The following is a 22,110-nucleotide window of genomic DNA, read 5'->3' as shown; positions in this document are numbered from 1 at the left end:
GACCCTTTTACCATCTCTAGCTTATTTTCATTCCCTTGTTTTTCTGTCTTTCCTCCATTCTCATTTTTCTTATCATTCTTCTAATTATTAAATTTTCATTTGAGTTTATCCTCCCTTGGTCACCACGTAATTTAGGCTTCATTTCTGAGATGATTTTGTCTTTTTTTTTCCCATTTCTGATTTTGAATTTTTTATTCAATGTGATTGTACACATAATTCAAATGCTTGTTTGAGGATATCTACTTTAGTTGGTAGCACAGCTTTTGTTTCATGGTTTTTTCGGAAGGAAAGGAAGGAGCATTCATGAGATCTTTTAATCTTCTCTTTCTGTTTTCTTCCTGTAGTAGTTTTACATGAATTTAATATATCTTCATTTCTTCAGGTTGTGGATCTGAAGTGATTTATAGGATTTATAAGTCAAGGGTATTCTATTCTGTCAGTGTAGCAATGTACAGATTTTTAAATTTTTTGGTGGTGGGGAAAAATTGGGTATACTTTGATTTTTTTGGTTCTCTTTTGTCTTGTAGGACCTTAAATTTTCACCAGTTGCTTCATTTCCCCTATGCCACCCAATGTTTAAATAACGCCTCTTCTTCCTTCTTAACCTTATTTTCTCCCCTGGGAGTGAAGCCACCTCAGATAATTTGTACTTCTAAATCCTTTCCTACAGTCAGTGCTCTGATATACCAGGGCTTTAAAAAGAAATACTTTACTATTTAGAAATTAAGTAGCATTCAGTTTAAAGATAAGAAAGGAACTATATTACTCAATTTCTTAAAAATTGAGACTATAATAAATTAGTTTCAGTAAAAGTAAATGTACCTTTATTTGAAGGATAATTGTGTGAAAATTCTTATCATCATCAAATACTGCTGATAGGCTTGGACCAAATCCACAAGTTTTTTCTTCAAGTTTGTTGTTAATGTAAGGTCTGGTAAAAGCGTCAAAATATGTATCAGGTACAAGATTAGGAACTGATAGCACAGTGTTTTGAAATTGATTAATTGCATCTGAAATACCATCCTGTTAGGCAGAAAAACATAAACATAAATGTAAGCATATATGGTTATATTTATGAATAATTTTGAATTTTCTGAAATGTTAAAATAAATAACTCATTCAACCATGCCAAATACTGTGTTGATTCTGAGTACATACAAATCATGTGAAGGACACGAGTCTTCTGGCCAAGAAGGGACCTAAGAACCCAGTGTCTCCACAGGAACTTCTGAGTGAGGTCACAGCCATAGGGACCTCAGCAGTCTGCTTGTCCATGTAAATATCCTAAAATAACCTATCTGATAAATCACAGAATCATGGACTGCTGGAATTGGAAGCAACCTTAAAACTCATCTGCCTTCTCATCTTACAGATACATAAAACGAACCCTAGAGAGTTAAGTGGATTCCCTAAGGTCAAATAGCCATTAACTGTTAAGTCAAGACTGGAATCTAGAGATCCTGGTTACTAGTGCCATTGTGGTACAGTATACCAGGAAACATAGATCCTGATAGGTCTACTAATTTATACGTATAGACAAATGTGGAAGGCAGAATTCCATGATGGCACCCAAGATTCCCTCCCTCTGGTGCACATGCACTGTATGATCCTTTCCTCTTGAGTATGGAGGGATGGAGGGCCTGTGGATACAATGGGATGCCACTCTCCACAACTGGGCTACATTATATAGAAACTTAAAGGAAGAGCACCTGGGTGGCTCAGTCAATTAAGTGTCAAACTTCAGCTCAGGTCACGATCTCAGGGTTAATGGGTTCAGGCCCCACATTGAGGTCTGTGCTGGTGGTGTGGAGCCTGCTTGGGATTCTCTCTCTCTCCTCCCCCCCCTCCCCACTCTGCCCCTTCCCCGCACATGCTTGCTTGCTTTCTCTCTCAAAATAAATAAATACACTTAAAAAAGAGAAAGTTAAAAGAATTTTGCAGATATAATTAAGGTCCCAAATCCGTTGACTCTGAGTCAATTGAAAAGGTATATCCTGGGTATACCTGACTGAACCAGGTGAAAATCCTTAAAAGAGGGATTGGGCCCTTCCCAAAGGAGATTTTCCAACTGATGTTGAAGAAGCAAACATCCATATTGTAAACTGCTTATACAGTTGGCCACATGGTAAGGAATTGCAGGTGATTTCTAGGATCTAAGAGTAGTCCCCTGCTGACATCCCTCAAGAACACAGGAACTTCAGTCCTCTACCTGCATAGAGGTGAGCTGTTCCAACAACTTGAGGGAATTTAGAAGTAGATCCTTTTCTAGCCAAGCCTCTAAGAAGACCTCATCATAGCCAATACCTGCGTGGCAGCCTGGAGAGACTTTGAAGCAGAGGATGAGCCCAGACTTCCTACCCATAGAAAGTTGAGCAAACACAAGGCTGTTGTTTTAAGCTGCCATGTTTGTGGTAATTTGTTAAATAGCAATAGATAACTAAAATAAACTTTTCACAGATGTGGCACACCTAAAAATATTTCAAAAGTTGTCCTTACCATAGTCAATGCTAAATTTTGTATAGAATATGTTCTTTTGATGGTACACCCTACCAAGCCCCCAATCTGTCTCAACTTAAAGAAAACATGCTAAACTTTTAGATCTTTTTTATGTAGATGTAATGCTGTGCATAGAACAATACTTTCTCATTTTCTTCTAATCACTTTGGAAAAGTGACAACAGCAATCCTGCCAATCATTTGACAGTGAAACAGTTGCTTCATTTTCCAAAAAGTTATGTATGCATGGATGCTATCTGAAGAAACACACACCAGGAAGTCTTCCAAAGAAGGCTCGAAGAGTAATGATTGGACTGTCAAAATCAGTTCTGTGAGAAACATAGGGATGAGAGACTCATCTTCTTCCTGCTTTTCCACCACAGAGGCCCCCTGAAATGAGCACATTTGCAGTGTTAAAAAGATGTAAGAACCAAGGTGGAAGATTAAAACAAAAACAAAAACAAAAACCTCTGTATTACAAGAGGCATGTAAACTGAAGCTTATACAATTAATTGATTTCATAATGTTGGCATGTCTTTCAGTGAATATTACCATAGAAATTAAAAAATTAAGGAAAACATTGAAAGACGATTCAACAGTATAAAACTCTCCTTATAAAAACATTATCAACAAAATGGAAAGGCAAACAACAAGCTGGAAAAATATGTCAGTAGTGAACACAGAATATAGAAAGTTGATAATATTTAAATAGAAATATACTTGATATACTCAATAGAAATGTATACTAACAATATAACCATTGATACATAAATATATATTAAAATAGAAATGTACTTAAATAGAAAAATGGGCAAAGGGCATGATCTGACATTTTTTAAAAGGAATATACAAGTGATCAATCACTCTCCTCCTTGTTCTCGTACTCCTGATAGTTAACTCAGTAACAATATTTATTGAGCATTCACTGTGTGCCAGACATTGCTAAGTATTCATGTACCCACACCAACCATATGAAGCAGATATCATTATTACCCCCATGAGAAAAATAGGATCTGAAGAAGGTAAGACATTTCATCCAGGACATACTGGTTATTAAGTGCCAGACCTATGCTCTTATCCCTGCACTGGGGTAACAATTAAAGAAATATAACAATTAAAAGCAGTGATGTACTACTTTACATCCATCATATTGGCCAAAATGAAAATGAATGATAATATCTAGTGTGCCTGTGGCTCACTGTCAAACATTGCTGGGAAGGTTATAAATTAACACAAAACCTTCTGGCAAGTTAATCCATCAGTATCAAAAGCCTTAACAAGTAAGCATATTTGTGACCCAACAATTCCACATCTAGGAGTTTCTTCTAAGGGGAAAAATCGGATGTGTGAAAAATGTATGGACAAGGATGTTCTTTGCAGTATTATTTGGAATAATGAGAAAGTGATCAACAATAGAAAATTATTTAGAAGATGTACAGTAGGTACATTTTTGTGTGAGAATATTATATGGAAAAGTACATATTGACTCAGGAGATTTTTCACAATATATTGCTAGGTAGAAAAAGCATGTGATAAGGCAGCAAGTAAAGTATGATACCCTTCTTCCCACTGGAAATAGGTATCTTTGGAAAGCAGAGGATGCTTTCCTTTGTATATTTCTGTGTTCTTCCCATTTTTTTCACTTAGCATATATTACTTTTATAATTAGAACAATAAATGTTACTTTCAAAATATAAAGATATTTAGAAAAAGGAGGAATTGAGATTAGGGGAGGAGAGAGAGTAATAAAAAAAGAACATGCAACTAAAATTCAATGTTTGGAGAAAAGGGAAACTATGGCAAAGAACATCCAGCCTTGAAATTTCATAACTGGGTTTCCTGGGGGGGGGGGGTTGGGGGGAGTTGACAAGTGCAGGTAGGAAGACTGATGAAACTAGGTACGCATGTTTTGTTATGTTTTAGATATCTAGCATGGAGCTACTATCTGGGATGGAGCTGGGGGAAAGCTTATTGAGAAACGTGGATATTAGATGATATGATTTCTCTCTCAGCCACCAGAAAAGTTGTAGCACTTCATCTCAAACATCTCAAATTAATCTGTGTCTCTAAGATCAACATCCTCCCAAGAGGCTATCTACTCAAAGCGCAAAGACTTGCTTCCATGATTTGCTTCTTCTCACCTCTAAACCATTGCTTACCTCTTTCGTTTATACAACCTTCCCTGCTTCTGTCTGCCAGCTCATGCCCACAATGACCCCCAACCTGTAAGCTTTATTAAAGGGGGCAAGCATCCTCTCTATGATTTTCATCACTATATACCCAACACCCAGCACAGGGATTAGTACGTAGTAGGTACTTAAGAAATATTTGTCCAATGTACACCTGAATAGCCTATAGCAAATTTCTATGAGACAGACATCTGGCACAATGGATGCTTTCTCTTACTTGTTCATACAGTGATTTTCATTTTGCCATTTCCAGTGCATATGGTAAGCTCTTATTATCCTGTGAAATCTCCTAAGCATTCCTGCTACTTCCAGTACACAGAAAATAGCATAATATGCATAGTAAGCACTCCTCAATAAATGCTGACCTGTGAATTTTCTTAATTTTGTCTAAATATACCTTTTTATCAGTGACGTCAGGCTTCTCTTCAGTAATCCATTTCTGAATGACATCTGCTGAAGGTGTTCGTTTTAGCTTGTCAGTGAGATAATTCAAAAGAGAGTTAACAGAATTTACTGTTAGGATGTGCATTGTGTTCTCAATTAGATGGTCATTTAGACGGATAAAGCTTGAAAAGAAAAAAAATACAGCTTCAGTTTTCTATATTCACTACTATTTTTGAAAGTGACAGTAAACCAAATATTCACACTTAAAAAATCATAATTTCTTTTTGAATTTCCATTTATGTTAGAATAACAGAGACTTATTGTCCAGAAGAGTTCTTCTTGGACATTCTTCATTTTAAAACACAAATATATTCAAATATATAGCATTAATTTAGCTGAGTGTTCTAACTATTCAAAAGGATATTTAATGAGCAATACAGTTGGTATGGAAAACACACCTACCTCAGCTAGCCAAAAGGGCCATAAGATTTTTGAAAGATGCTTTAAACAAGAAATCAGAAAATATACAACATCTGTGACATTCTAATGGTAAAATTGTGAAACTTTTGCTATTGAATAAATGTTGTTTGACAGCAACTGCTAACCCAGAGATGCAGATTTTTATTTTCTTACTTAGGCATTTAAAATAAATGTTCATTCTACTCAAGTGAAGCCCCAAGTGGCCTCTGTTACCTGTATTATGATGGTGGCCTCAGGGACTGCTTCATTTACTTCTGTTGTGACACAGACAGTGCTATCATGTTATTTCATATATAAACTAGTACACAGTTAAGGTTTATTAAACAGACAGCTGTCAAACTTGGACTAAGTTAGTGGGCACTGAATAACAATAACTGTTTTATAATGCCACACAAAATTTTTCAGATAATGTTTGGGGATTTTGTTTGCAAGTTATTTGTAAATGTTTTTAAATTTTTATTTATTTATTTTTGAGAGAGAGAGAGAGAGAGAGAGTGTGAGCCTAAGCAGGGGAGGGGCAGAGAGAGGGAGACACAGAATGTGAAGTAGGTTCCAGGCTCTGGGCTGTAAGCACAGAGCTCGACACGGGGCTCAAACTCACAGACAGTGAGATCATGACCTGAGCCAAAGTTGGACATTTAACTGACTGAGCCACTTGCCTTGTTTGCAAGTTATTTGTAATGATGAGGTTTTAGAATGATGTGAAATCCAAACTCTGGAACAATGTCATGATCTGGCCGAGGCCCTAGAAGGAAGACTTTCCACCCTGGTCTCCCAGATGCAAAACCTACCACAGGGAGAGGGTGGAATTTTGTGTGGCAATGCAAAGAACTCCCTGTAGTCTCTAGTGACCAAACAGATGTAGTGGGCTCTCCGGGTCCCCTGGAGGACGCCCACAAATCTCTATGTACCTGACTTCTCCTTACCACAGCCTACTTCATGCTCCGAGCTGGGCTCGAAGGAAACAAAGCTTTAGAGATCAAAGAGAAGCACTTGGCCTTGGGCATGTCTTCCACCCTCCACCAGCTTGCCATTCCTGTGGTTGCTTTGCTGAGTGAAAGTCAGATGGGTGAGCTTCTGGGCATGCATTCAGGTTACCATATCCCCCTAATCCCTCATCACTATTAGTGAATCCTGTGATGAAGGCTTTAATTTTTAATGAAATTTGAGAAGGGTGGATGCTCTAATATTTCTTGAAAGAAAAAAAAGAATAATTTACCATGTTAGCCTCATGCAGTGATGCCTTTTGCTGGCCTGCTCTGTGTATGTCATTTTCTCAGAGTCTGAATAAGCAGGCAACTCAGTGAGACCTCCACCATCTGGCATTTTACAATAATCTAAGAACAACAGAAGACACAACAACAGGAATTCTTGTGTAAAAATTCCATTTCTTTCAATATGGATTAAAAAATAAGTAAAATTTTTTATATAGCTGAATAACATTCCATTGTGTGTGTGTATATATATATATATATCAAAAGTACATACATACATACGTATATACACACCACATCTTCATTATCCATTCATCTATCGACGGACACTTGGGCTGCTTTCATAATTTGGCTATTATAAATAATGTGGCAATAAACATAGGGGTGCATATATTCATTTGAATTAGTGTTTTCACATTCTTTGGGTAAATACCCAGTAGTGCAATTACTGGATTGTAGGGTAATTCTATTTTTAATTTTTTGAGGAAACTCCATACTGTTTGCCACTGTGGCAAAATGCATCAATTTGCATTCCCACCAAACAGTGCACAAGGGTTCCTCTTTCTCCACATCTTCACCAATACTTCTTGTTTCTTGAGTTTTTGATTTCAGCCATTCTGACAGGTGTGAGGTGATAATCTCATTTTGTTTTTGATCTGCATTTCCCTGATGATGATGCTGAGTGAAATAAATCAGTCAGAGAAAGACAAATATGAAATGATTTCACTCATTTGTAGAATTTAAGAAATAAAACAAATGAAAGGGAAAAAAAGAGACCAAAAAACAGATTCTTAAATATAGAGAACAGGTGGTTACCAGAAGGGGTTGAATGGAGGGATGGGGGAAATAGGTGAAGGAGATTAAGAGTACATTCATCATGATGAACACTGAGTAATGTACAGAATCGCTGAATCACTATATTGTACACCTGAAACTGATATACCACTGTATGTTAACTATATTGGAATTAAAATTTTTAAGAAGATAGGTAAAATTCAAAAATAACAAAATGCTTGGTTAATGAGATGTTTCAAACTCTAGAAAATAGCCCAGTTATCCAAAAGAATTCCACATCAAAGGATTTTGACTCAGTGAAAGACTGCAGACAGTTCATTAACATTCCCCGTAATAGGGTTTGATCTGTGTACCATGCTACCTCTTTCCCAGGAACAGCTTTATCCTCCTTTTCCATCTGAATTTTAGTTATCCTTTACTGTTCATGTCAACTGGAGCCAACCTGAGATCCATCCAGTTGCTTAATTTTGACAAACTTATTGTCTGTTCTGGTAGACTTGACATAACTTTAAGCAAAGAGTCCCTGATTCCACCATAAAGTGCTTATGAAATAAAGGTTCTATGACTAGTATCCTGACGAATAGGATCATTATTTGAACTTAAGAAAAGTAGAATAAAAAAGAGTTAATTTTTTAGAAAGCCATGACTTCTGATCTATCAAAGTTTTTTTTCCCCTTCATACCCTCAACAGGTTTATGTTGACAGTCATCAGGAATAAATCCTGCGGCATGCAGAGCAATTCGACAAGCCTTCCTGACCACGACTTTTGCCTCATTTCGAAATTCTTCTAGGCGCATTGTCACCTAGACATTGATGAATATGTATAATTAGCAATAGCAAAGTAGCAACAATAGAAAAAAAAATCTCAAAACCATAGACAAAAATTCCTTACCTCTTCTAACCATATGATTTGTGTGGCCTTAAATTCTTGCAGGGTATAAGTATGACATTTTTCAATATAACAAAGTCTGATAAAACTCAAGTTATAGCATAATTCATTTATTTTAAGAAGAGCCGGTTGCAAATGCTGAATGAAAATAAAAATTATCATTGTTTAGTTAAAAAAAAAACCCTGTCTTTTAAAAGAATAAAAATATTTGGAAAGCAAGAATGGTTATTAAGGAAAATAATAGGTCTATATGTTAACTCTAGCTACAACTCCAAAGTGCATACATTAAACAGGAACACATCTGAAATTTTTTCTAAAAGCATTCTTTGAATTATCAGACTTAATTTGTTTGAATGTCTATCTTTTTATCTTGAATATGTGTCTTTTAGCTAAGAAATTGAGGGTAAGTAATAGAGGACTGGGAAATATCTTAAATTTCACTATGTATGATGAATGGCTACTAAAAGATTCATTGTGTTATCTTAAGGACTTTACAATGCCCAGTCACCATGGTAATGGAGAGGCCCATTTGCTGATCTAAGAGGCTTTGACATAAAATCCCAAGACAACTTTGAATTAAAAATTTTTTTAAGTTAAAATTTTTAACTTTAAATTTAACAAGTTACTGAAAAAGAAAACTCAGTCACTATTAAGAACCTATTTATTTGTGGACTGGAACAATGAATGGAAGTAGATGGATGGATAAATAAAATATATATATCCATACAACAGTGTATTATTTGCCAATAAAAAGAAATGCTATGCTATAACATAGATGAATGCTGGAAACATTAAGCTAAGTGAAAAAAGCCAGCCATAAGGAACCACATATTACATGGTTCCATTTACATGAAACGTACAGAATAGGCAATCCAACAGAGACAAAAAGTGGTTTAGTGGTTGCTAGAGCCGGGGAGGGTGTTGGGGGGAGATGGGGAGAAATATAGAATGACCACTAATGGGTAATAGGGTTTTTAAAAAAAAATTTATTCATTTATTTTGAGAGAGTGAGAGAGAGAGAGACAGCAGACAAGGGGCAGAGAGAGAGGGAAAGAGAGAGACAGAGAGAGAGAGAGGGAATCCCAAGCAGGCTTTGCACCATCGGTGTGGAGCCTGATGCAGGGCTTGAACTCACAAACTGTGAGATCGTGACCTGAGCTGAAACCAAGAGCTGGATGCTTAACCGACTGAGCCACCCAGGTACCCAAACAAGGTTTCTTTTTGGAGTGATGAAAATGTTCTAAAATTGACTGTGGTGATGGTTAATCAATTCTGTGAATGTAATAAAACCACCAAATGGTATACCTTAAATGGGTGAATTGTACACTACGTTAATTATATTTCAATAAAGTTGTTAAGAGGAAACGTAGGCACAGGTGCCAATAAGGTTTGTTACTAAAAAATATCATGAAAAGAAATATTTCAGATATTTTCAATATATTTTCCACATTGATCCTTTCAACCTAGTCTAGGCAAATCAGTCCTCCTAATTAACTAATTGTAAATGTAAGAGTAGTGATAAGCATTGCATAATTATAGTATGTAATAGACATTTAAACCAACACAATGGGTCTGTTATTTAGGTCAATCTAAGCTTAAATGGATGAGAACTTTCTAGTCTGCCAGGGCTACATTTAAGAGAAGATATTATCAAGGTCAAAGCACTATTGGTATGAATGGTAGGCAGATAGGACAACTGTCAGCACATAAGAGAACAAGCCTTAAGGATCAATCGAGGTGATCTTAGAGACGAATACAGGAAGAACTATTTTATATACTTAGTAACAAACTTATGAAATGTATAGTGCCCAGGACATGGCAAAAGATAAAAGGTGGTAAAAAGATAATAAAATAGGTTCAAACGATTGATGGATCCTTAATGAAATTAGAGGTCTAGGAGTTGAGCTTACTATCAAGAAGGACTAGAATATTTTCTACAACCCAGAATGCTTGATGAGATGGATGACCTGAAATAACACATTTCATACATGTGTTTTGCACTAATACCTATGTTAGCCCTAGTCTTTTAATGTTCCTTTGTGTAACTGACATCTTGATAATGATCTTTCAGATCAACATATGAAAGTGAAGGAAATGAGCAGTAAAAAAGCAAACTTGAGGCTTCTGATTTGAGAGGATGATGACTCAGTGTCATAGAAATAGACAGCTGAGGACCCTGACAGTAACGGTGATTCCAGTTTATTCCCAAGGGCCAAATAGAAAACTTTATTTTTTAATTTTTTTAATGTTATTTATTTTTGAGAGAGAGAGAGACAGAGACAGAGCATGAGTGGGGGACGGGCAGAGAGGGAGACAGAGGACAGGCTACGCACTGTCAGCATAGAGCCTGACACGGGGTTCAAATCCACGAACTCTGCGATCATGACCTGGACGGGCACTCCACAAGTAGAAAACTTCTAATGCAAGTTGAAATTCAGTGAATGGGTAGAGATTTTAAATATGGCCACATACTCTTTAACAGTTCTTTTCCCATGATTACCCCATTCTGCAAAGTAAAGATTAAAAATTTCCCTAGGGTCTGAATCCATGGTGGAGGAAAGTATATGTATGATACCTTGGGAAGCACTGGCCCATGAAAACAGGTCCCCCAATTATTTTGGACCATAAAGTCCAGAGTGACTCAAAGATAAGAGGAGGTAATAAGGGTTGCCAGCCCACTCTGCTCAAGAGGATATACCATTTTCCTGATCAGCAACAAAGGGGGCCATGAATCCAAACCTCTGAGGCTGCTTCTAACTGAAGGGGACCTGTGCAACTCTTTTCTTATACTTTTGCATTCTGCAACCCCAGTTAAAATGTAAAAACACTGCTAGACTGCCAGACTCTTAAATGACAAGACAGTATGAAAATTCTCTTAAAAAGATGAAATATTCTATTTCAAGGACAGTCTATACCAATACCTGTAATAGATTCACATTTTGTTTTTCTGTAATTCTTTTAAAATATAATTAAAAATACGTACAGGATTAACAATGAACAAATTTTTTTGTAGAGATTGTCGACAACCACTGATTTTCTTGGAACGGACATTCTTCTTCCACACATTAAAAGCCTTCCATTTCCGGAAAAGTGCAAATATGGGAATCTTAGTGAGTTCTCTGTGATATAGATACTCCTGTTCCCATCGATCAATTTCGATATACTCAATGTCCTCATTATAAATGTGTGTTACGGCTTTTTTGCTAATAGTATAGTAGTCATTTTTATTGATGTTCTCATAACTTACAACTCTATGAACAAATAAAATTGAGGCAAGTAAATAAAGTATTCAATACAAAGTCAAGCAATTGCATTGATTTTTTTTCTAAAGAGATAAAACATTTCTGAAAAAACATATTATTTAAAATTGTTAAAAATTCTAACAAACTATTTTTAGATTGAATAAATTACTTAAGAAAAGAAAGAGGAGCTCCTGTTTAAAAAATAGTTGTACTTATTTTAGGTCTTAAAGATTTCACAACCTTGGTAATATGCTTGATAATTTCAGTTACATGATCTTTACAAAAACAACTCAATAACAGATATTTAAAACATAATAGCTCTGTATGAAAGTTACCTGAAAATAAGTTTTTATTATTAGCTGTTTAGAAACTATTCAATAATAATGTAAGAGTTTTACACTACTCAGTATTGAAAGAATTGTGAGAAAGATCAAAGAAAAGATGAATTAAATAAGATTCAAATCAAGACCCAGATTAAGCTGAAAAAAATATGCCCAGTTCATCACAGAACAAAATAGTTATTACTGAGAACCTATTTATTTCAAGGTATTCCCCTTTCAACTGTCATCAAGGGCATTCTTCACCCTTATGCTTAACAGGAAACAGATCAAATAAGGAAGAAAAGCAAGTGAGATAAAGACAGGAGTAAGGACAGAAGGAAGCAAAGTAATGAGAATAGAAAAGGCTGATTCTCTAAAGTTTCTTAAAACAAGAACTTGCCTGTAGGCACAAAGTTTTTTGTTTTTGTTTTTTTGTTTTTTTGATAATTTTAGCCATAATATTGAAATACTGGATGCAACTTAAATATCCAGTAATACAACAATTGTGAAACATATTGCGATATAGCAAGTTATTAGAATATGTTTTAAAATTTAGGAAGATAAAATTTATAAATATTCTACAGTACTCTAGAATATTAAGATAAGGAATAGCTGCAAAATAAAACTGCAAATTTTTTTTGTGTTAAAACTATGCAAAAATTATATGTACTGTCAAAGACTAGATAGGAACACTCCAGTGAAAATCAACTGTTTCTCTTGTCTACGTTCTCCCCTGATCCTTAGCTCTGCATTCTGAACCTGGAGTTCATGGCTCTTTAGCATAGCCTTCAGTTCGTCTGTGAAATCCCTGAAATTGTTGTCTGTATACAAATTGATGTACATATTTATAACTCCTAAAGAAATTGGAATAAAATTCTCTTATGTTGTGGGTCTGTTAATCAAAAAACTAAAAGCCATTGGAATAATTTCTATTTATGTTTAATTAAACTGAGCTAGAAAAATCTTTTTAAAATTAGGGCATACAGGACCAGAATGGGGAAAAAAACAAACAAAAAACAAAACCACCAAAACCCCAAGCCAAGACCTGATCACGGGAGCACACAAGGGCGGTCTGGGAGCTGATGGTGAGGAGCTGATGGAGAGGAGTCTGAAGGTCACTCTCCTACTTCAGTGCCACAACAGAAAATGTCAACCTGTTCAGCTTTTACCTAATTCCACTATCTGTTTGCCTGTGTTCTAATTAAAACTTCACACCAGAACTGTCTGGGAAAATGCCAGGTATTACATGTTGCTATTGAGGTGTATGAAAAACATATTTTTTTCCCTTTTTTATTTGTCGAAAGCTGAAGATATAATTAGGACATTCTTGGGGTTATTCTCTCCAAAATGTGAAATTTTAACTTGTCTCGGAAACTGTAATTAACTTCAGATGTTTCAATAATATCAGCCATCAAACCAACCTAAAGACAAGATCAAGCAGCTCACTATGGCCTTTGTGTATGTCTGGAAAACTTGCTCTCATTGGTCTGTTTCTAAAGACCCTTCTAGAAGGTGGCAGGTGTGGTCCATGATGTTGAATTCTAACTTATTGGTGCTCGGTGCCACTTAGAAATCTTTTTTATTTGCAGTTTACTATTTAAGATCTTCATTCTCAATCCCCTAAACCTTTTCATCCTCTACACATTTCTACTCTGCATAGAACAAATGAACACACTAGTCTTTTTCAAAGACTGGATCACCAGCATCAAAATCATCTGGGCTGCTTATTAAGGATCCACATTTCTGAGTCCAACACAAAATCAGAATCCTTATGTATGAGACTCAAGATTCTAGTTTACCAAGCTCCCTGGATGATTCTGATACACAGTAATGTTTGTGAACCACTGAACTTTATTTGAAAGCAACCAACAAAAATGAGGTGGTCATAAAGTGAGCACTGTCTCACACCTTCACTTGAAAATCATCATACCTGTGTGCCTACGCTCCAGCTCCTGAGTGGATCTCAAATTTTCCTCCAGAGATGAAGAGGTTTCACCTCACTTTTTTCTAACCCTCCTGGCTTTTAGCGACTTTTCCTCTGCATCTAAAAACGTGCAAAACTTCTCTTTAACTTGCAGATAGTTTCCCTTTAGCTTGTAGAAAGCTTTTTCTCCACCTGCTGCCCATTTAACTTGAAATCCCGCATTGCCTTCTTTCTCTCAAACTTCCTTTATAATGGTGTGTATTGGTGGGCCATATCTCTCCCATCCATTCCTTTTGAAAGTTTCCAAAACCCGGTCTTGTTTCTCATAACTTTAACAAAATTATTCAATTAAAGATGAGCAGGGACTTCCTTCAAGCCCAATTCTCTTGGTAGATGGATGGGGCAGCAAGGTCAAGGAAAGCTCTGCAAAACTAAGAGGGACTATCCACCGTTCTCTGTAATCCTATTCTCCGTAGACTTTCCAGTTCATAACTTGGTGTTACCTGTATGTGAAAACACACGGGTATCAGATGAAGGCAGGTGGAATTAGGCTCTTGTGGTATGATGGCCTGTTGTCTTTTTAATGAATATGTGTAAGCCAATATACAATTTCTCTTATTACAATTAGATTTCTTGGAGCTGTTCATGTTATTATGGAGAAGGAAAATACATTGGCCTATTTTTGATTTTTCTCTTAAAGCAGAAAGGCTTTTTTTGTTCGTTTGGTTTAGTTGTAAAGAAGAGGGAATTTATGATAAATTGGTTTGATTTCTCTTGTACACTGCTTCGGAACATCTCATTGTTTTAGTTGTCTAAGTAAAATGCCTCTGAACAAACAAAAAGACTTTCCAGCTCATTACTGAGGGGGGGTACCACCCATATCTACTCCTTGAGCCTTTGTACTTCACTCCACACACTCTGCCTCAGACCACTCATCTATCTCAGGAGCTGACCCACCACACCACACCTATGCTCATAATTGCCTACTCAGCCTTTCTTGGCATCCAGGATTCACCCTTAACTTCCGCTGCCTCTTGGATAGTTGCTTTGGATATTTCTTTCATCAAAGAAATTTCCTTTCGTTGAGGAAATAATACAAAAATTTACTTCAGGGTTTAAAACGAGAACTTCATTTGTTCAAGTGCTGTGCTATAAAATTCCTATGTTGCTGATAAACAAAACAGCTTTATGATTCAATCAACTAAACAGGTGCTTGGATAGTTAACTAATTAGGATGAGATGAATACCTTACGTAAAATTACATTTTACTCTGTTTTAATGGGGAAAAAATATCTGGAGTGTTTTCTTGCTGTTCAATGTAGAATCAGGGAGTCCTCTGTCAAACTATTTTACTGTAGAACCTATATCTATCCATCTGAAATTAAACTTAGGCTCCAAGGCTTCTATTAACTCCAAAAGGTTATGTCGTATTTGAGAGAATCATATGGCATATGAGAATTACACAGCCCTGTGGTAGGTCATAAATTGTCTTATTATTGTTTATTTAAGTTATAACTCATATTGTGCCTACTGGGGTTCTAAAAATGTTAATTTCTTTTCCTAGAATTCCTTGATTTTCCAGAACAATGATATCTCAGTGTGATTTGTTATTTAAAACAGCAGCTCTATCTGTTGTTACACAGATTGAAAATGCTTCTGATCATCTTGAAACCAGTCTAGTAAGACTAATAGTGCAGAAACGTGGTTTGTCTCCTGCTCAAGAACTTTAAATAGTCTCCTACTGTTTATATCATCAAATCCAAATTACTTTGCCAGGTGTTTGGCACTCTCCTCTTGTTTCATGTTAGTTCCTACTCTGTCCCACAAATTGCCCTTTTTAGTCAGGCTGACTTATCATATCTACCTTAGGCCATGTTTGAATGCATACAAATGTCTTTGTTCACCCTGTTCTCTCTTCCTATCTCCTTCAAGTTTCTGATTTCAACAAGCAAACAAGTAATTACCTGCTTTAAGGTAGTGGAGTATATTAGATAAGCTCATATGGCCCTATGCAAATCTAAGTTCTCTTATTATTTTCATAATTATACAGTTTTAATTGTTATAATCTGAGCATATTAATTGGGTGAAGGTAAGTAAGCAACTGCCTGGAAAGAAATTAGCTACTTCCTGTGTTCTGTAATTATAAACCTCAATTTGTTTGATGATGGTCAAGATCATGAATCTGTATGGGTTTAGACCTAACCTAAAGAGAAGAGAAATGACTTACTTTGCTTCTGGTTTGACTAAACAGAAAGGGTATAATATCTGATAAGGAACTCTTTTTCACCTAGAAAATTAAACAAAAACATAACTAAGAAGAAACATCCAAATTTCTGTAATAAGAGAGTATTCTGGGGCCAGTAGTTCTCAGAGCAAGGTCCCTGGAACAGCAGCAACAAGCATCCCATGGGAATTGTAATTTCCCAGGCTACGTTCCCAACCCACTGAATCAGAAACTCCAGAGGTTTAAGCATCTGTTTTAACAAGTCCTCTAGGGCTTGCTTGAGAACCGCTGCTCAAAGTCCATGGGAGTGCAGCATTGAGTTAAATACTGGAATGATCTGGTGAGTTTTAAAGAAATACTATTGTTCAGGCTCACCACAAATCAATTAAATAATGTCTTGGAGTAGGGCCTGGGTGATTCTCATTAGTAGCCAAGTCTGAGAACCACTCTTCTAGGTTCTTCAAAAAAATTTTAATGTTTATTTATTTTTGAGAGAGAGAGAGCACAAGCAGGGGAGGGGCAGAGAGAGAGGGTGACAGAGGATCAAAGCAGGCTACGCACTGACAGCAGATTAGCCTGATGCAGGTTTTGAACTATGAACCACAAGATCATGACCTGAGTCGAAGTCAGACGCTTAACCAATTGAGCCACCCAGGCACCCCTAGTTTCCTCAAATTTTTGTGTGAAATAAAATCATCACCCATTAAATTGTCACAGCCCCAGAATACTACCAGGGCATGTTTGTGCGTGTGTGTGTGTGTGTGTGTGTGTGTGTGTGTGTGTGTTTGAAGAGAGGGTAGGGAGAAAATATGAAGCTGAGCATTTTTTATTATTCCAAGTGCAAATATGAGGTGCCTTTAATGTTTCCATGTGCTGGCTGAAATTTGACTCATCAGATTTAAATTTCTTTATGGACTAGCCCAAGAAAATGGTCATTGTGTTAGGCAACTTGGCAAGGTTTCTGATAATGTGGCTTCAAAATGATCTGTTATTACAGAGGACATATAACCTCACTATAAAGTTTTTTGTAATTATGACTTCACACAGAAACCACAATGCTGAAATTTGAGAAAGTATCAAACATCTATCTGTGTTTTCTGTTCTAGGTCACTAAACAGGTAATCTCACTAAAAGGACAGAATAGCTTTAGTTTGAAATTTAAAAAGCTTCTTTTAAAAATACTTTTAACAGGGCACTTGGGTGGCTCAGGGAGTTGTCTCCAACTCTTGATTTTGGCTCAAGTCACAATCTCAGGGATCCTGAGATTGAGCCCCATGTTGGGTTTTTGCTGACAGTGGGGAGCCTGCTTGGTATCTCTCTCCCCTTTCCCTGCCCCTCCCCTGTTTGGGTGCACACACTTGCTCTCTCTCTCAAAATAAATAAATAAACTTAAAAAATACTTTTAAAAAATGTTTATTTTTGAGAGAGCGCAAACAGGACAGAGGATCCAAAGCAGGCTCTGCACTGAAAGCAGCAAGCCTGATGTGGGGATTGAACTCATGAACCATGAGATCACGACCTGAGCCAAAGTCAGATGCCCAACTGACTGAGACACCCAGGTGCCCCTAAAAAAATACTTTTAACATAATAGGCTTAGGAACCATCTGAGAACTGGATCATTGGGAAAGTAATATGGCCTGAGCCTGGTGTAGATGATTATATGGTCCTAACAGCCCAAGCCACATGACTCTGTTTCACAGAGTCCCAATCCCAGCATGTGTCCCTCAAGAAAGAGTTGATTGGCTGTACAGGACAGAAATGTGTAATTAGCATCACTTAACCTGAGGTTTCTCAATCTAAGCACTACTGACATGTTGGGCCAGGTAACTCTCTGTTGTGTGAGCCTGTCCTGTGCACTGCCAGCTGTTTAGCAGCTACCCTTACTCTTCCCACTTGACACCAGCAGCACCATCCTCTCTAGTTATGGCAACCAAAGATTCCTGCAGACATCCCCCAATATCTCCTGGGGGGCAAAATCTCCCAGGTTGAGAATCAGTGATTTAATTTAATGTATCTTAATTGCATATGATCACAGAATAATTGTTTTTTACCATCTACCTATTAATACCACTTATATATAATGGTCCTAAAAATACACATTAGGCAACATTTAGGTAGAAGAAATTTTGTGTCTTCTTTCTTGGCTTTATAGACCCTAAAAATGCTTGGTATTTGGGAAGGGCTCTGCCATACATTCTGATTTATCCACTCACTAAATTTATCCACTCACTAAATGGTTTGAAAATCGACATTGCACAGAGGATGAAATCATAGAATTGAAAGATGGGAACATCAGATATAATTCTGAATTTCTACCTGCAAATCACGAAACAATATCAAATAGCAAAGTCCTTCATATATCTGTGCCTCAATTTCCTCACCTTTCAACTATAGAGAATGCCCTTCTAAGGAGGTTCTTTTGAGGACAAAATAATATTAATGTACAGAAAGCACACAGTTCAGCCTAGCACAGCATGTGTGACGCAAGTGACAGGAAAAGCTGTCATTATTAGAATGAGTTTATTAGGCACAGTGTATGAGAGGCTGGGTGCTAAAGCCCAACTACTTGGGTTTGAATTCCAGCCCCACAGTTCACTACACTAGCTGGTCAAACTTGGCCAACTCTGCCTCAGTTTCATCATTTGTAAAATGAATCTATTCATACTGGCTACCTTACAGAGTTGCTATGAAGATTAAATTAATTAATACATATGAAGAACTTGGAACAGTGTTTGGCACATGCTAAGAGTTGGTGTTTGTAGTATTGTGTAACAGTATTCACCTTTGTAAAAGTCTGGTTACCGCTATGACTTTATAGAAGTATCCTTATCAATGTGATCAAGTGTATATATGTTTCAATGACCAAAACAAAAAAATAGCAAAATATGGACACATAGAAGTGGGATGAGAGGTTCTATAGAAATGGGAGAAAAGTCCACATTTGTCAAACACCAACAATGGCTCCTTATATTTAAGCATGAAAAAGAAAGATTTACATATTGCTCCACCAGGCAATCTTCTAAGCTTCAACTAAATGTTCAGGTTAATAAAACTTTCATAAACTATATTTGGAACCCTTCTACTTAGGAAGAGCATAGGGCAGGAACTACTTCTTGCCATCAGGGCAGCATCAGACTTCACTCTTCCATGGGACTGCTTGCAGGAATCTATCAGCCACCCAGGAGCTACCCTCTCCCTAGATGACAACTCAGAGGCAAGGAGATGAGATCCACACTGGGTGGGTATGGAAACCACCCTGGCTTAAAAGCCTTATTACCACATGAGCCAGTATGTCTTGCAATAACTCTGTAAGCATAGATTTCAGGCTTCCTGATAGAGGCATGCCCAGAAAAAGAGTTGCTGCACCATGGTAAGTCCAAAGCTATGGCTCCCCATCAGTTATTTAGAATTCATTTTCAGTCTCCCCCAGTGCAGATATCATTCACAAATCAGGGGTCATTTTTATCATAAGCAATGTTGCCTAAAAGTAACTGACTTCTACTCTTATCAGGATACAGGGAAACAGAGTTTCAGAGTTAACCAAGCAAGATCAGATTCTCATGCAGAGAAAATTGTCCTACAGTCCTCTAGAACAATGCTTCCTAAACTTCCATGTTCTAACAAATCCACACAATGGTGACATTTTGAAAGGCACCCTGGTGAAGGCATTAATTCTGATTTCTTTCTATTGTAACAAGAAAAACAACACACAAGGTATCCAGGGAAATATTCAGTACTGAATTTGATAAAACTTCCAAATAAAGCCTAGCTCATAAGCCACAGCAGTGACCATAACTGTTTGGAAGTAGCCACCTGCATTTCTAATCAAGACATGATGAATGGTCTGTTCAAATTCTTGACAACCACCACTACCGAGAAACTTTGTTTATAGAAATAGTAGACAACAAATAGCAGATGATTTATTGCTTTGTCTCTTATGGATGGAAACTCCCTTTTCCATTAACCAGAATTTGGATAATTTGTTCTCTTGAAATTGTTAACCAAAGGTACCACCATTCTTCACTTTTAATAGTTTTCCCTTTTTCCCCTTTGATAAATGCAGTGTTGAAATTTCTTGTGAAATGCAAACTGATTTAAAATCCAAACATTTCAAGTATTTCAGAAACAATGGTAAGCTTTCTCTGAAACACAGACAGATGTTACTCTGGCTGAATTTTTCTTTAGGTTTAAATCCATTACAATCACTAAAAATCACTAGAGACCCATTTCCAATATCATTTTCCCAAAGCTGAATTCAAAGAGTGGTATTCTAAACTGAGAGATTTCCCCCTAAGATCAGGAACACAACAGGGATGTCCACTCTCGCCACTGTTATTCAACATAGTATTGGAAGTCTTAGCCTCAGCAATCAGACAACACAAAGGAATGAAAGGCATCCAAATTGGCCAGGAGGAAGTCAAACTTTCACTCTTCACAGATGATATGATACTGTATATGGAAAACCCAAAAGATTCCACCAAAAAACTGCTAGAACTGATCCATGAATTCAGCAAAGTTGCAGGATACAAAATCAATGCACAGAAATCAATTGCATTCCTATACACCAATAATGAAGCAACAGAAAGAAAAATCAAAGATTGATCGCATTTACAGTTGCACCAAAAATCATAAAATACCTAGGAATAAACCTAATCAAAGAGGTGAAAAATCTATACACTGAAACTATAGAAAGCTTATGAAAGAAATTGAAGAAGACACAAAAAAGTGGAAAAACATTCCATGATCCTGGATTAGAACAAACATCGTTAAAATGTTGATACAACCCAAAGCAATCTATATATTCAATGCAATCCCTATCAAAATAACACCACATTCTTCACAGAGCTAGAACAAACAATCCTAACATTTGTATGGGACCAGAAAAGACCCTGAATGGACAAAGGAATCTTGAAAAAGAAAACCAAAGCTGGAGGCATCACAATCCCAGACTTCAAGACATATTACAAAGCTGTTATCCAGACAGTATGGTACTGGCACAAAAACAGACACTCAGATCAACGGAACAGAATAGAGAACCCAGAAATGGACCCACAAACATATGGCCAGCTAATCTTTGACAAAGCAGGAAAGAATATCTTCAAGTGGTGCTGGGGAAACTGGACTGCAACATGCAGAAAAATGAACCTAGAACACTTTCTTACATCATACACACAAAAAAAAAAACCTCAAAAAGAGTGAAAGACTTAAACAAGACAGGAAGCCATCAAAATCCTCAAGGAGAAAGGAGGCAAAACCTCTTTGACCTCAGCCACAGCAACTTCTTAGTCAACACGTCTCTGGAGGCAAGGGAAACAAAAGCAAAAATGAACTACTGGGACCTCAACAAAATAAAAATCTTCTGCAAAGCAAAGGAAACAATTAGCAAAACTAAAAGGCAACCAACAGAATGGGAGAAGATATTTGCAAATAACCTATAAGATAAAGGGTTAGTATCCAAAATCTATAAAGAACTTATCAAACTGAACACCCAAAAAACAAATAATCCAGTGAAGAAATGAGCAAAAGACAAATAGATGTTTCTCCAAAGAAGACATCCAGATGGCCACTGACACATGAAAAAATGCTCAGCTTCACTCATCATCAGGGAAAGACAAATCAAAACTGCTATGAGATACCACCTCACACTTATCATAATGGCTAATATTAACAACTCAGGCAACAACAAGTGTTGGCAAGGATGCGGAGAAAGACGATCTCTTTTGCACTGCTGGTAGGAATGCAAAACTAGTACAGCCACTCCGGAAAACAGTATGGAGCTTCCTCAAAAAATTAAAAATAGAACTACCCTACGACCCAGCAATTGCACTACTAGGTATTTATCCAAGGGATATAGGTATGCTATTTTGAAGGAGCACATGTACCCCAATGTTTATAGCAGCACTATCAACAGTAGCCAAAGTATGGAAGGAGCCCAAATGTCCATCGATGGATGA

General features: G+C 36.8%; 1 protein-coding gene across 2 annotated transcripts in view; it reads right to left on the bottom strand.

Moving 5' to 3' along the window:
* DNAH6 (dynein axonemal heavy chain 6) overlaps positions 1-22,110 on the bottom strand; it is a 242,122-nt gene that overhangs the window by 171,969 nt on the left and 48,043 nt on the right. For both annotated transcript variants that reach the window (XM_042932835.1, XM_042932838.1), the window contains exons 5-11: positions 11,430-11,697; positions 8,450-8,584; positions 8,240-8,360; positions 6,768-6,885; positions 5,082-5,250; positions 2,769-2,885; positions 823-1,023 (exon numbers count right to left, since the gene is read on the bottom strand). In XM_042932835.1, coding sequence (XP_042788769.1) covers positions 823-1,023; positions 2,769-2,885; positions 5,082-5,250; positions 6,768-6,885; positions 8,240-8,360; positions 8,450-8,584; positions 11,430-11,697 — 1,129 coding nt within the window. The remainder of the gene's footprint in view (positions 1-822; positions 1,024-2,768; positions 2,886-5,081; positions 5,251-6,767; positions 6,886-8,239; positions 8,361-8,449; positions 8,585-11,429; positions 11,698-22,110) is intronic.

Source organism: Panthera leo, chromosome A3, assembly GCF_018350215.1.
Source record: "Panthera leo isolate Ple1 chromosome A3, P.leo_Ple1_pat1.1, whole genome shotgun sequence".
Lineage (NCBI taxonomy): Eukaryota > Metazoa > Chordata > Mammalia > Carnivora > Felidae > Panthera > Panthera leo.
This window is presented reverse-complemented; position numbering and strand designations above follow the sequence as displayed.